The following is a 15,569-nucleotide window of genomic DNA, read 5'->3' on the forward strand; positions in this document are numbered from 1 at the left end:
CTTTTTCAGTTTCCTTAACGAGACAGTCTAACAGAAAAATTAGTAATATTCAGTTGTTCAGTGCCCATTAAGATACAAATCTGTGTCTTTCTAAATCTACATCTTTTGGAGACACAGAATTGATGATTATTTTTCATTCAGTGATTGCCAAAACTTTGGAGAACAATTAAAAAATACACATTTTGACAGCACACAGCTCAAGTTCACCAAAGATAGTCATCACCGAAACCCAGGACAGGGTTTTAAAATAAAGTTCTGCTTTAACTGTTATAGTTTCTGTTGCAGAATCGGAGCCTTGTGTCTTTTATCATGTCTCTTTCTCTAGAGCCAGATTCATTAGCGGATTAGCTTAGGTTTGTTTAAAGGTTGTAGATTGATCACACTTAGCCTAACGCTAATTTAAGTATATGCCTACCTCTAAAACTCAATATTAAACTAAGTGTTGGTTTAATCTGTACACAAACAGCACAGTTTTGATTTTAGATGGAGTCAGCTGTGACCAGAGATTGCTACTACTTGTTGCTAATGTTTGTGGACAGTCTGTAGTCTGTTAATCACTTGGGTTGCCTCAGTGGCTTAAAGATTCATTTTAGGTTGAGAAGAAGCTGTTACATTACTATATTGTTATTGTTACTATCTAGTGAACTCGAAATGAGCTGGTAGGTAGGCCTTTGGACAGAGTAAAGAGCTTTCCTATGGCAAGCTAAGCTGTCTGCTTTAGCTCTATATGCTTTTAAACAATGAAATAGATTATGTTCATATTTGTGAACTGAGGATAGAGCGGATAGATTTTTGTATTCTTCTTTCAGCTTGAAGTTGGTTTATAGTTTTGCTTTAACCTCATTTTCATAAATCAGAAACATTCCGTTTTAATTTAGGGAGGCTATAACCATGCACGAATCTTGTCATGTGCTGTTGTAGGCCAGCAACTGTTAGGTATTTGTGTTTGTGGTGGATGTAAATGAGGAATTTTAAAGGGCAATGCATTTTCATTCATCTTCAGTGATGGGAATATTATTGGAAACTGAAATATCTGCGTATGACAGTGTTTGTGACTTGCAGGCTTGCACAGTAGGATCATTGCCATGCTTTCAGATACCATTTTTTTGTTCACATTCTTTCTGTCTTTCTTTTCATTATACATGGATGGCTGACTGGGCTGCAGGAGGACAAAGTGGTGAGTGATGCATCTTTTCTTCTCTCTTTTCTGGAGCACATAACTCTGACCAAAACCTTTAAGAAAATACATGTACATAAAACAGACCCTGTCTTCTGTCTTCACGCGTCTATTAGTTCTATTGTGAAAATATTACCTTATAAATACAGCACAATTACAATTTAATTTATGGCATGATAACGAGACTAAAACAAAACACTCATCTGCTTTGATGATATTCTTGCAGTCAGATGCACGCTGCCACCTCAGAGGTAGATGATGCACACAGACCAATACACTGTATGGACAACTTTAGATTTGCAAATGAAAACATGTGGGAGGAAGTGGCAGCAGTCCTAGGCAAACATAGGGAGATTACAAGGCCCAGAAAAGAAACATACTCATCATCTTGACATTTAAGATGTGTAATATTGTCAGTGTGGGACAGAGCTTAGTTATTATACATCTTTTTAGAAAGGGATTTAGTAGTTAACTGGAAGCATCTTCACAAGTAGTTAACAAAATCCTAATTCTTGCAAGAAATGGATATTGTGTTTACGTATTAATAGCTGGTGTGTCTGTTGTTGTTTACCTATCCTTGGTCATCTCTCATTTGTTGATTGTGACATGTTTGCTTTGTAGCTAGCTTATGGTGTCTTTTTAAAGCAGGATTTGTCTTTTTTGGGAACACCTGTCAACATATTCAGCATATATTCACTAGCTATCTAGCTATAGTACTGATTTACAATAATTTCAGAGACTGCGTCTTCAAAAAGCAAAAACTGTATCTGATTTATGTTTGTCTGTTAACCCTTTGGTGTTGTCTCCTAAGCTGTCGGGCAACCACGTTTCTAAATCTAGCTTTAATTGCCCAGTTTTTGCAAATGTTGACCTGTTGGACACTAAAACTGACCCAAAGAACCCACAACTAACTTTTGTACATGCTGAAATGGGGCAAGCATATCAAAACGTGCAGCCTAGCTTAATTAACACCTTACTGGCTGTCATATGTGGCTTGTATGTTGGGATTACTGACCCACGAGTGTTTCGGTGCATTGGTCCCTACTGTAAACTTCCTCATTGTCATTAAGCCTGGTTGTTCAACATGATACTGCATGACAGGCGTACCTGGCAGAGATGCCTTTAACATCTTCCCCTACTTGTGTAGTTGTGTGTGGGTTTAGAATTTTTCTTGGCCTTGGCTGACTGTCCTTAGGGCAGCTGCCAAACCAGCACTTTGATCTTTATTGGCTGGGCTGGATTGCCACGAGTGTCCATCAGTGCTTTGGTGTGCTGTACATAGTGGTCCCACTCCCTTGTAAAGCTTGGTACGCGAGGCACTGGCTCTAAAGAGGAAAGTTTTGGCTGAATGGAGGCCTTATGTAGCCGGATACTAGACCAGGTTTGAATTACTCTTGACATGGATTCATTTAATTACTTTAATTTTGGCTGGCACAGTGAACCAAAAGTTACTCCCTGCTTTGTCCACTCCACTCAAATATAACACTCAAAGTTAAATTGAAGCACTGGCAAGTATAATTCTTGCTGTGAGTGATATAATGATATGTATTATGTAGTATACTATAAATGTTTTTAATAGTGTTTCTAAACAGGGTCATGTTTGGTCTATGAAGTCGCACACACTTGAATTTATTTCAGTTCACAGAAAACAATGACTGGTTAGCAATTCAAGATAATGACAAAAAATCTGAAAAAACTATAAGAGAGCAAAGGTGACAATTGGCAGTGCATATTATTATATAATGCATTTTGTACCGTTGTCATTGTTATTATTAATCTTTCATGCCATGGATGTAATACAGTTTTATATGAAATGCCCCCCCAGCAGGAGTGGCAGGCTCGTGAGGGCTCATGACGGCCGCTCTCAGGGGCAGAAGCAGTATTAGTTGTTGGCAAATCACATGATGAAGTGCTAGTTGTTGTCATGATGGTTTCCTGAAGATGTAGGTGGCAGAATGTTTCCTTGTCCTTACCCTTGTGGAATTTTGGTCAAACAGAAAATTGTTCATTCGATACCTTGGCTGATTGGGACCCACACCCATTTTCGCACCTTGGCTCGTGTGATTAGGCAGAGGATCAATAGGGGGTACATGACCCTCTTGGGGGACACTCCCATAGGGCTTAAAAATCTGGGACTCTCCACGATTTGACCTTAGAACTCAAGAAGCTGAAGAAGCTTCTCAGGTGAGAGGTGAAACGTCTTCAAGAAACTTAAAGAAGTCCAGACACTTTTCTTTCCAAGCTCCTTAGACTACAATGATCTGGATGACTGATGACCTTCCCAGTCCATCAGTTTAGTCAATCAGAACTACGCTATAGGGTGTAGTTTAGAATGAACTAGATCTTTCATGTTAGTTGAATTTTGCAGTTTCTTTGGACCAGGACGTGTCCTCACAATGACCTCACCAGCCCAGTGCAGTTCGTGGGAACACAAAGACCTCAATTACAGTTTAAGTGTCTGTGATTCCACGCATAAACCTCGTCTTCACACGGTGAGCATGAGGATCCATTTGGACATCTGCATGCTTGCCAATTTTTTGTGATTGTGCAAACTGAGCTGTAGAGATTTTACAATGCACCAACTGCGCATGCACCCCAGGCAGTGGACAAGTCAACAAGTATAACAGGCATGAATGCAAGTCTGCCATCTTAGATTTTAACTGGCATACATTTAAAAAGTTTTAATGTGTTTTTTTTAAATACTTTCTCACTTTTTTAGTTTCTATAATTTATTTTTTTCACCATTATTTGGTATTCAGGTCTAGTAACAGGGTTTTCGTTAGTAAACACAACTCATTGTATTTCTGCATAGATTTTATCAGCCTTTCTAAAACAGTTTGACATTTTTCCATTGTTTAACTACAGCATTTGCTTATTTGCTGTTAAAATCATACCCAATTGATTTTGCAATCATTAAGCTAGCTAGCATACAACAATCTTTAACTTTTATGTTTTGCGCTCCTTCAAATTTGGAATTGCTAGGATGTTGAATATGGAGCTGTCAGGCAGAAGGAAAAGAGGAAGAACACAGAGACGTTCATGGGTGTAGTGAAGGAGGACGTTAGCGTGACAGAAGAAGATGCTAGGTATATGGTGTGATGAAGGCGCAGCCAACGGAAGGACATTAAAATATAGAATATAATTTTTGTTTCCATAACCACTCAGCAATATGACCAGAATCTAATATCCTGACATAAGACATTTATCGTCTCAACAACGATATACATCACAAAATTTTACATTTTCTGAAAATTCTCTGAATCTCGGGCAACTTGATTTGCGTGAAGTCTTTTTTTTTTTTTAGCTGGTCGTGTACCTGAAGTCAAGTGTTTTGACCGATGCATGAAACTATACATTTTTAGACATTTTCTTTGTGGGTATTTATTACATGGTGTGCCCCGGGGAAAAGCCCGCTCTAATGTTTGAATCTAGGGTCTATTTTTTAGCACCTCTTTTTTGCTTCTCATCCGTGCACACTCTGCTTACTCTTTCACGTGATTCAGTTTATTTTGAAAACTCTCAACAGGATCTTCAGCTTTATTGTGAAAGGTTTATGTGTAAATAAGCGGACAGTGGAGCACGCAATGGTTTTACCTTCGTTGTTGCTAATGACAACGCATAAAAACAGGCACTTGTCCTTCCGTAGTGTGGCTATATTAAAAATAAGAGAAAGAGAGAACTTTAAGAAATTAACACTACAGTGACCATCAAATTGATAAAAAATATTTCCGTAAACAGTTTATTTTGCGACACCACGGAACAAATGATAGCGTAAAATGAAATGATAGACGTTTTCATATCGTCATCCGATATATATCGTTATATTGAACAGCCCTATCACTCAGGATGTTTTTGTATCATTTTTTCTTTACAACTCTTAATTCTCCTCTCGTAACAGCTTTAACACCACTTTGCCATTTTTGTATTACATTGGCTACAATCATGTTTGAACTGGCAGCGCTTACCGCACAAAGTTGTTGGTGTTTCATAACAGCAACCAAAAATACTAATGCTTTTAAAAATGAACACTTTCAATAAGTCATTGTTAAAAAAAAGAACACTTTTTTCATTAAACAGTCCAAAGTAATATAAAGCAGGAAACTGAAAAAAACACTAATAGTCACTATATTTTTCCCTGTCATTCTCACATGTGTCTGCTTAATTCGTTGTGTTATGAAGTGTGGTAGATGGATGGATACAACGATAAATAAAGTTTTAATAGGCACAGGGATGTGAAGCGTGTGGTGCACGCAGGCTAGCGTGTTGTGCTAATGATATTCAGTGCTCATTATCTGCAGTGATACCTGTGCTCTAGTGGAGAGATGAGTGCGTGTTGTTGTACTGAAGCCAAGTGTTTCTCACAGAGAGGGCCATTTTTGAAGTCTTGATTCTTCCTCTCATGGGGAACTACAGAAGAGCTGTTTGTGTTACTTCACCGTCACACATGCACAAATACACAAACACCTCTTTTCCCTCTCTTTGCTTTCATTGTAATGTCCAGGGCTGTATTTCTGTTGGGGGGGTGGGTTTTATGTGACTGTAACTCAGCTCGGTGCTGGTAGATTGCTGTTTTTAGACCAGTTCTCATTCAGAATTACTGGCAGGGATGTTTACAGACTATAGATGCTGTTAATTTTTAGAAATACAAAACTTTCAGAACTCTAAAGGCAAATCGAGAAAATGCAGACATTACATCTTCCTTTTTCCTAATAATACATTTAGGAGTTAAATTATTATAAATTATTATGAAGTTAATGACCATTAACATTAATTGTTTCTGATTGCTTAAGGTTAGGGTCAGCTGCTTTAGTATTACTGAAATATACAACAGGTGCAACAATGAGACAACCCCCAATCTCCCTCCTCGTCATTTCTGACTGTTTTTCATTAGTTTTGTATTTGGCTAGGGATCATGATACCTGGACCTACAGAGGCTGAAGAGGTAGTTCAGCTCCTCCAGGATGGCATATCAATACGTACCATTGCCATAAGGTTTGCTGTGTCTCACAGCACAGTCTCAAGAATGTGGTGAAGATTCTACTCTCGGAGAGCTGGACAGGGCTGCGGAAACCCATCATCAGGACCGGTATCTGCTCCTTTATGCAAGGAGGAACAGAATGCACACTGCCAGCGCTACAACATGACCTCCAGCAGGCCTCCACCTGCGCCCTGTGGGTCTGGAGAACTCATGGAGAATGTTATACTGTCTATAACTTCAGTATGGTCACTTTGGTAGTGGGTCAGTGATGTTCTGGGCAGTCATATCTATTAAGGTATCGGGATGAAATCTTTGGACGCTATTGCAGTGGGACTTGGTTCCTCCTGGCACACAACAATGCCTGAACTCATGTGGCAAGAGTATGCAGGGAGTTCCTGGAGGATCAAGGAACTGTAGAACCAGTAGAACACCTCGGTGAAATCATGTTTTATTCCATCCAGCCACCAGGTTTTACCTCAGACTGTCCAGGATCTCAGTATTCCCCTGGTCCAGATCTGGGAGGAGATTTTCCTGGACAGATCCACGGTCCATACAAACTACCGAGAACCTGCTGTGTGAATTTTTCTCATGTTGATTTACAGGGTGTCTTTGAATTCAGCCCTCTGTAGGTTGATCACTTTCATTTCCATCAAACCAAGTGGCATCCTTTCATTCCTAACACATGACCCAGACCTTGTTGGTATAGATATCCAGCATGTTTTCTTTTTTTTTTTCATTTAGATCTGATGTGCTTTTTAAAGTGTTGCTTTAATCTTTTTCAGCAGTGTATTTCCCCTCCCTTCAAGCCTCCTCCAATGCCTTATCTTTAAGACTGATAGCATGTACATTCATCACCTCAGTTTATCTTGCCCTCATGATAATGTAACACTTATCTTTTCCTGAGGGTGGTGTTTATGAGCTCACAGACACGCTTGTGTCATGCTTGTGTTGATTTATTAGAAGCATCACGGTGTTTGTGAAGTGGCCAGCATGTAGCTAACTCTACTTCTATTTGCTGGCCACTAGGGCAAAAAGTTAGTCTTATCCTATGAAATAAAATCAAATCCAAGATACTTCAAAATATAGTATGTGCCTCACACTTGTGCAAATGTATATCTATTGATCTAGGCTTGCAAGGAATTATGGCTCTGTGCTGCTTTGTGTCGGTGTGCAGTGCAGTAGAAAAAGACGGAGCGATGTGTCATCCGCTGTAAACGCCACAGCGCCTCATGATTACTATTGATCGCCAGTCTTGCTAACTGCGTCCGTCTCCGCGTCCGTCTCTCATTGACTGGCCTTAAGGGGGCCATCTCTCTCCTGGTTGGTGTGGCACACACTCTTAAGAGCAAACACTCACACATACACAGACACCTTGTACTTGAGGAAGGCACATTATTCATAGAAATTAATGTAAAAAATTATTCATATAAAAATCATATATGGACAGTTCATGCTGCTTTTAGTGTCTGTATCTTTCGTCAGTTCAGTAAAGTTAGGGAATGAGTAATTACTTATTACTCATTCTTTTAACTTTCTCTCAAGTCTCAGTCATCACTGGTGAAAGCTGTAACCCTACCCTAACTATATTTTAAAGAAAAGCACAATTGATGCACTTCTGTTAGAATGATTGTTTTCAATGTTCCATGATTGCCAAGACTTGGTAAATCATTATTAAAATAACAAATATGACATAATGTGATTACCAAGAGCCAGAGTTTGGGGTTTAGGGTTGGCGTCAGTGGTGTCTTAGATCTTGGAGGATTAATTTGTTACCATCCATCAGATTTTACAGTAGGTGATTTATTTAGTTGTGGAACTAGGGTTTATTTAGTAGTTTTAGTCTCCTGCTAATCAAACACATTTTAAGAAACAGCAGTGGCAAGCAGTTGATATTTTTGTCTGAAGCATGTCTGAAGCATGTCTGAAGCATGCACGCTGGCCTAGAAGTTAGTCTTTCATAAGCTTTTCGTTTTGGTTATGGCAAGTAGGCATGAATCCTGTAGCTTGAGGCTAATCTTTTAACATCCATTTGAACCCTGCCCATTGAAGGTTAGGGGTAGCATTTGGGTTAGTGGTTACCCCTTTATGTAGAATTCTTAGTTTTGTGAAATAGCACACGATCTGATATCCCCATGTTAGTATCATTCCTGAATCATAATAATGTTGGTCCTTTATTTATGCAGGTAGTCCCATTGAGACCCAATGTCTCATTTGCAAAAATATAAAAGTATGGTAAGTGTGGCTCACTGGGTCCACTCACTGGGCTTAGTGCTCAAGGGGGAAAAAAAACAGTTTTTCAGCGTGGCTGTCCTGCTTTTGAAACATTTGTACCTCCCACCAGAGGGCACGAGGTCAAATAGGTGCTGTCCAGGGAGGGGTGAGTTGATTTTCATAGGTTCACAGCACAGATTTCATAGATTCTCAAGCGCAAGTCTTTAATGTGTTTTCAGTGAACAGGGCTGAATAGTACATCTCAAGATTTTTTTAAAGTCCTAGTTTATAATGTAGGTTTTTTGTCTTATTATTTATGATTTAAACTGTGGACGTCTTTTTCTCTCACTTTATTTTCTCCATCCGTCCACTTGTTCTTATCAGGGTCGCAGGGGGTTGGAGCCTATCCCAGCTATCATAAGGCAAGAGGCGGGGTACAGGTCGGCAGTCTGTCAGGGCTAACACAGAGAGACAGACAACCATTCACACTCAGGCTCTGGGTTTGAACTTGTTGCTTCACTATGTCCTTTCTGTGCCTGTGTGGGTTTTCTGTGACTGACTGCCTGTTCAGGGTGCACTGCGGTTCCTGCCAAATATCGGCTGAGAAAGGCTTCGACCCCAACGCAAATCTGTTTGGATAATGGGTTAAGAAAATGGCTACTCATTTTCTGATGTAAGCAAACCTTCTTTAACAGGTGTTGATTAGAGATTAGATTAGAAACGTACCTTTTTTATACAGTGGTAAGAAAGGTAAGCACAGCATCATCACTAAACTCACCTGCAGTACTACAACTCAGTGTGTGAGTGGAAACTGTGTTGGTGACTGGAGACAAAGTGTTCCAACGTGCAGTCAAACATTAACTGCCACAATAAGGCACGGTGTCCTTAATCATTTTCTCACTTTAGTGGAACCCCAATATTTCTAGGTTGGAGACAGAGACGAGGTGCAGGTAAAGCCGGCTCCTGTATCTAAACCTGTGCTGTACTAGTGCGTGCAGCCTCTCATGCTCTGTGCTTGCTTGTGAGACCACTGTTTCATGGGTTACAGTACAAACACAATATACTCGGGTGCCTGCAAGTGCATTTATTAGTGTGTGAGCTTTCCGTGTATGGAGATGTGTGTAATGTATGTCTGTATGTGTTGCTGCGGGTGCCGGGTTGTGCTGATATAGTGCCTCATTAGCTGCTGTGGACACTAATCTCCTTTGTGGCAGTCTTTCATCCTTACCGCAGGATTTATGGACGCCCTCGCGTGCTGCCAGTGCAATACGTCAAGCTGTCATTGGTTGATCTTACTTCCTGGTTACCTCCCCTCCTCCCCCTTCCCTCCCTGGATGTTAATGTGCTATTTGTTTCACCTGTTAAGCAGCAGGCATTGGAAGATGTTAGTAGAATAGTGGCTGGCAGGGGTAACATGACAGTGAGTCATGTTTTTAGTAAACTGGATGGAAATAAACTGGAGGATGACCAGAATATTACAGCTCCTGGTTCACTCAAATCTGACTTAAACTATGTTGACTGGCTCAGGTAGCCTCTCTTTCTTTTTTTACCAGGTCACCAGAGACCTGTTTACGGTTGGGTTTAAAAGTTTACATCTGCTCCTTATAGAATTTTCACTTATCATATCCAGATGGAATTTTAATAATTGAAGGTGAAATGTTTGTGAAAGAGTTGAAATGTTTCAAGTTTCTGATCATGTGGCAGGCTTGTAACATACCTAAGGCTACGTCCACACTAACGCATTGTTTTCTCTCCGTTTTGGCCTCCCGTCCACACTGAGACGGCGTTTTCCTCAAGTAAAAACGCAGCGTTTTGAAAACGCTCTCGAAAACGCATACATTTCAAAACAGAGCTGTCCAGCTGCAGTGTGGACGCTCGAAAACGCAGACTTTCTAAAATGATGACGCGTTTCAGTCATGTGATGCAGTCATGTGACCAATTAAACAAAGATAGAGGACATTATACAGCAGTTCTTTTGATTGCTCTCAATTTTGACAGCCCTAAAAAAGATTAAGATCCGTTTGTACATGCTCCAGACAGCTTTTCTTCAAATACTTAATTCTCACAGGACTGGAACGTGAGCGGTTTTGGCCGTTTTAATGTGGATGCACATTCTGTGAAAACGACTGAAAACGCTAGTGTGGACGCAGAGCGATTTCAGACGAAAACGACGTTTTCAAATCTATCCGGGCTAGTGTGGACGTAGCCTAAATCTGTGCTGAAGAGGTCTGCCAGTGACCTGGGGGATGCTTCCTTTCTTCATGAAACAAACAATCAGCATTCCAACTTCAAGGTTCCATCACTGGATTATTCACTGTTATCCAAACGCATATATATAGACACACACATGTGTGCGAGTAAAGATGACAGGAGCAAACACATTGGCGCAGATGGCCACGCACAAACACGTTCAGATGCAGCAGGACGCAAAACAAACACACAGGAGTTTGGTGTCCTAGTTTCCATCTGTGGAGGGGCTGTTCTCCTGCTCTTGCTCATTCCTTCACTCACAAACTCATCTCAAGGGGGAAGGGGGGGGGGGTGTTAGTGGTGGTCTCATTGTGGTCACATGACGTGTTGCTGCTGTTGTTGCAATTTGTGTGTGTGTGAAAAAGAGAAGACGTTTGGATCTGCATGTTTGCATCACTGCTCTTGTGAGGAGCCGGTTATATATATTTTCTTTGTGTGTGTAAGAGTCTCCCTGCCAACAGTTCCTCCTTCTTCTCTGATTGTTTCTCCATCAGAGTGTGATCTAATACAGGGATTACTCTGGGATTAAGTGACTCTCTCATAAAAGAACACCTCACCAGCTCCATATCTCCACAAGACTAGCCATTTGTTATGGAGTATCATCATGTGGAGAACATCTCATAGGAGTGAAAACCGCTCCAGACAGGAGTCAAGTGTTCGTAAATTTAACTCCATGGTTTAATTTTTCGCACACACATACACACACATACACACACATTTATCATTCATACAGTTTATGACAAAGTCTATTTTTGGAAAACTGGCCAGAAACACTGACTGTGTTAAGTTAGTAAGTTATTACTGCTCTGCCATTAAGAAACAGGGAGGTCTTACTTGAGTTACAGTTGTGTACGTGGTGCTTTGATACTTTGTTATGGTGTGGAAGAAAGTTTCAGTGGTAGTTCGGTGTTTTTCAGCGGGCGCTCTGCGACTGTGAAAGAGTCTGAGAGTAAGTAAGGAAAAAAGTAAAAAACAAGTGGTAAATAGGCTTACTTGTAAATTAGAAATAATGTCAAGCACAAGGATTGGGTGACCTGTTCTGTGATTATTTAACTATAGAAAGGTATATAAAAGAATATATATATATATATATATATATATATATATATATATATATATATATATATATATATAATATATCTATCCTGACCCTCTGCAGAGGGTCAGGCAAGTCCTGAGGAGTCAGCTGAATGGTAAGAACAAGATTCGGGCCATCAACACATACGCCCTGCCCGTGATCAGGTACCCTGCTGGGGTAATAAGCTGGCCAAAGGAGGAGATAGAAGCCACTGACATAAAGACAAGAAAGCTCCTGACCATGCATGGAGGGTTTCACCCCAAGTCCAGCACCCTGAGGCTGTACGCTAAGCGGAAGGAAGGGGGCCGGGGACTGGTGAGTGTCAGCACCACAGTCCAGGATGAGACAACGAACATCCAAGAATACATTGGGAAGATGGCCCCAACTGACCGAGTGCTCAGTGAATACCTCAGGCAGCAGAAACCCAAGAAAGAGGAGGGAGACAAGGAACCATCATGGAAGGACAGGCCCCTGCACGGTATGTACCACCGGCAGATAGAGGAGGTGGCTGATATCCAGAAATCCTACCAGTGGCTGGACAAAGCTGGACTGAAAGACAGCACAGAGGCACTAATCATGGCAGCACAAGAACAAGCTCTGAGTACAAGATCCATAGAGGCTGGGGTCTATCACACCAGGCAAGACCCCAGGTGCAGGCTGTGTAAAGATGCCCCAGAGACAATCCAGCACATAACAGCAGGGTGCAAGATGCTAGCAGGCAAGGCATACATGGAACGCCATAACCAAGTGGCCGGCATAGTGTACAGGAACATCTGTGCCGAGTATAACCTAGAAGTCCCGAGGTCAAAATGGGAGATGCCCCCAAGGGTGGTGGAGAATGACCGAGCTAAGATCCTGTGGGACTTCCAGATACAGACGGACAAAATGGTGGTGGCTAACCAACCGGACATAGTGGTGGTAGACAAACAGAAGAAGACGGCCGTAGTGATCGATGTAGCGGTTCCGAATGACAGCAATATCAGGAAGAAGGAACACGAGAAGCTGGAGAAATACCAAGGGCTCAGAGAAGAGCTCGAGAGGATGTGGAGGGTGAAGGTAACGGTGGTCCCCGTGGTAATCGGAGCACTAGGTGCGGTGACTCCCAAGCTAGGCGAGTGGCTCCGGCAGATCCCGGGAAAAACATCGGAGATCTCTGTCCAGAAGAGCGCAGTCCTGGGAACAGCTAAGATACTGCGCAGGACCCTCAAGCTCCCAGGCCTCTGGTAGAGGACCCGAGCTTGAAGGATAAACCGCCCGCAGGGGCGTGCTGGGTGTTAAAAGTTTTAATATATCTATCTCATTTCTACAATAAGTTGTTAGAACTAAGGAACCCTTTCAGATGAGAGGTGAAATGTCTTCAAGAACCTAAAAAAAGTGCACTTGCCTTCAACTCAACCACTTACAACTGCCGTGAGGTGGATGACTGTGAACCTACAAAGCTGTGTATACTCTCATACTATCTGTGTATCGAGGTGTCCATGGGTTCTTCCTGGAACGTTGATGGTGTTATCCAGAGAACTGATTGGTCAACAGTCGGTGGTTTTGTACCTGTTGATTTCCTGGGATCTTGGCTTGAGTTTTTGCTGGAAATGAGAGGTGCTGCATGTTGTGCTGAACCCACAGAGAAGGGTTTGGTTCGTTCTCCCATAGCACAAATAAAACCACGCTCCTGATCTGCTCCAAATGACAGCTTGGAAAGTAAGTAAGGGGATGGTGAACACAGTGGAGAATTAAACTCTTTAGCGAAGAACCGTCTTATTTCTTTGTAGATTTTAGATACCACGCAAGATCTAAAAATCCATTATGGCTCTTAATTTCATCAAGACCTGCTGGGTAGGACAAGGTTCCCTAAATTTTAGTCAGTGATGACATGTTATAACCTGATGAGTATTGAATACAGATTACAAGTCAGGCCACCATTGTCAGACTATAACACAGACAACATTATGCATTGCTTTTCACTCTGAATCCTCTTGGTAATCATAATGTGATTACCAAGAGCCAGAGTTTGGGGGTTAGGGTTGGGGTCAGGGGGTCATTCTGAATACTGTGCTCTGAAAACATGTCATTCCCACATAATGATGTAGATGTAGAAACATGCCAACTGTGGCTTGGTTTACAATGAAAATGATCTGTTTTGTTTGCAGCGTGGCTCTGTTTCACATGTTTTACTTTATAATGAAAATTGTGTTTGTGTCAGTCAACTGTCTTCTAAAGAGATAATTCAGTCAGTATTCAGTCAAAAGGGGAAAAGAATTGTAGTTATTATTTAAATATATAGTATCAGTAATAGCTGACATGGAACGCTATACTTTAGGAGGACTACAGGGATACAAATTAACACAGATACACATTTTGCATCTTGGTCATGTGAACATCTATTTCGATGTCAACATTCATTATCTCTGTTTTATATGGTTATATTGTTTCTGCGTTCCTTCTGGCAGTTCATTGTATCCTTTGAATTTGTACAACACTAATTAGCATATTTCTATTTGTACTTGAAATAATAAACAAAAAAACAAAACGTAGCGGCTATCCGGTTGTTCAGTGATGACGCGACGAATCCTACTTCCGGGTCTAAAGTAGTCTGCGTTTAATATGGCTTTTGTGTTGTTAACATGTTTAATGTTATGTATTTTCTTCTATTTGATCTCAAAAAGCTCCTAAAACAGTCAGTGATCACTGTTGACCTCCCTCGGCTTTTATTACCACTAATCATTTATTTAAGCTCAGTTTTTAAAACCTTAGGATGTAACTGCAGCCCAGCCCATGCAGCAGTATATGAATGACTAACCTCGTATTGTGGATGGATTATCTCAGTTGTTCTCCTGGCTGAAGTTTGGTCCTTTTACAGCATCCTGCCATGCGATTACATTTGTTCCTGACCACCGAGAACACTCACGTTAACTTTTATCGAGTGGAAAAAAAAGTTAGCTTGTTTATATTAAGCTAACATAGCTGTGTCGCTAGCGGTCACGTAGCACATCATTATATACCAGGTAGCTCAACTTCAGTAACCCTACAAACGTCACTGCTGTTTAGTTTTCTGTCTTCATTTATGCTGGAAGTGATAACAGAGCTGTACGTTTTAATTTGTTTCCAAAACCCCGCAGTCAGGACATGCTATATTGTATTTAGATAGAAGCTAGCGAGCTAACTCCCTGCTAACTTCTAACTCCGTTAAATGTCATAAATTCCGTTTTCATGGATGCCTGGATGTTAAACTCAATTGTTACACCTGGTAGAGCAGAACGCTGATCATTTTATTAAAGATGAAAGACTTTAGACAGTTTTTCAACTCTCAGTAATGCCACAGTGATCGTTTGATATATGGACCTGCAGCGGAGTTTAGACCCAGACACGGCTAGTGACGTCAGACTGAACAATCGGATACTGAATTCAAGGACGATGCCAGGCAGGTACGTCAGGATGGTTGTCGATATGAAACCCACGTGGGAGGAATGCTACGGTTTCCACGCTACAAACCTGCAGTATTCTGATGACGCCGACATGTAGCAGTGTGACTGATAAGGAATGAGCTCATTGTTTAGTGTCTGCTCAACTTTAGTTATTAGTAGAGGTAGCTGGTTAGCTAGCTGGTTAGCTATGTGTAAACATAGTTAACGAGGTAGCTGGTTAGTAGGGTTGCCAACTCCCTGAAAAATAAATAAGGGACACCTCGTGGCCAGGGCCGGGCAACCCAGTTGTCTTCCCCCTTCCCAGTGTGGTAGCTCTTTTTTTTGTGTGTGAAATTATTTTTTAACCATTTGACTTGAATTTGATTTAAGCAGATGCATATTCTTTGTGATATGACCATATAGGAAACAAATGATCATTTAGCCATTTATTTTTAGCTCAAAATGACAACATTA

At 41.1% G+C, this 15,569-nt stretch overlaps 1 protein-coding gene across 14 annotated transcripts in view; it reads left to right on the top strand.

Annotated features, from left to right (window-relative positions):
* Positions 1–15,569, top strand: part of rims1a (regulating synaptic membrane exocytosis 1a) — a 117,996-nt gene that overhangs the window by 39,180 nt on the left and 63,247 nt on the right. For 13 of the 14 annotated variants that reach the window (XM_085478439.1, XM_085478437.1, XM_085478438.1 and 10 more), the window contains exon 4: positions 1,166–1,177. The exons of the other annotated variant lie outside the window; for it this stretch is intronic. In XM_085478439.1, the coding sequence (XP_085334565.1) occupies positions 1,166–1,177 (12 nt within the window). The remainder of the gene's footprint in view (positions 1–1,165; positions 1,178–15,569) is intronic. 14 annotated transcript variants of the gene reach the window in all.

The sequence above is a fragment of the Copadichromis virginalis genome, linkage group LG13, assembly GCF_057382275.1.
Source record: "Copadichromis virginalis isolate Kocher_CV1m ecotype Utaka linkage group LG13, C_Virginalis_male_GT1.1, whole genome shotgun sequence".
NCBI lineage: Eukaryota > Metazoa > Chordata > Actinopteri > Cichliformes > Cichlidae > Copadichromis > Copadichromis virginalis.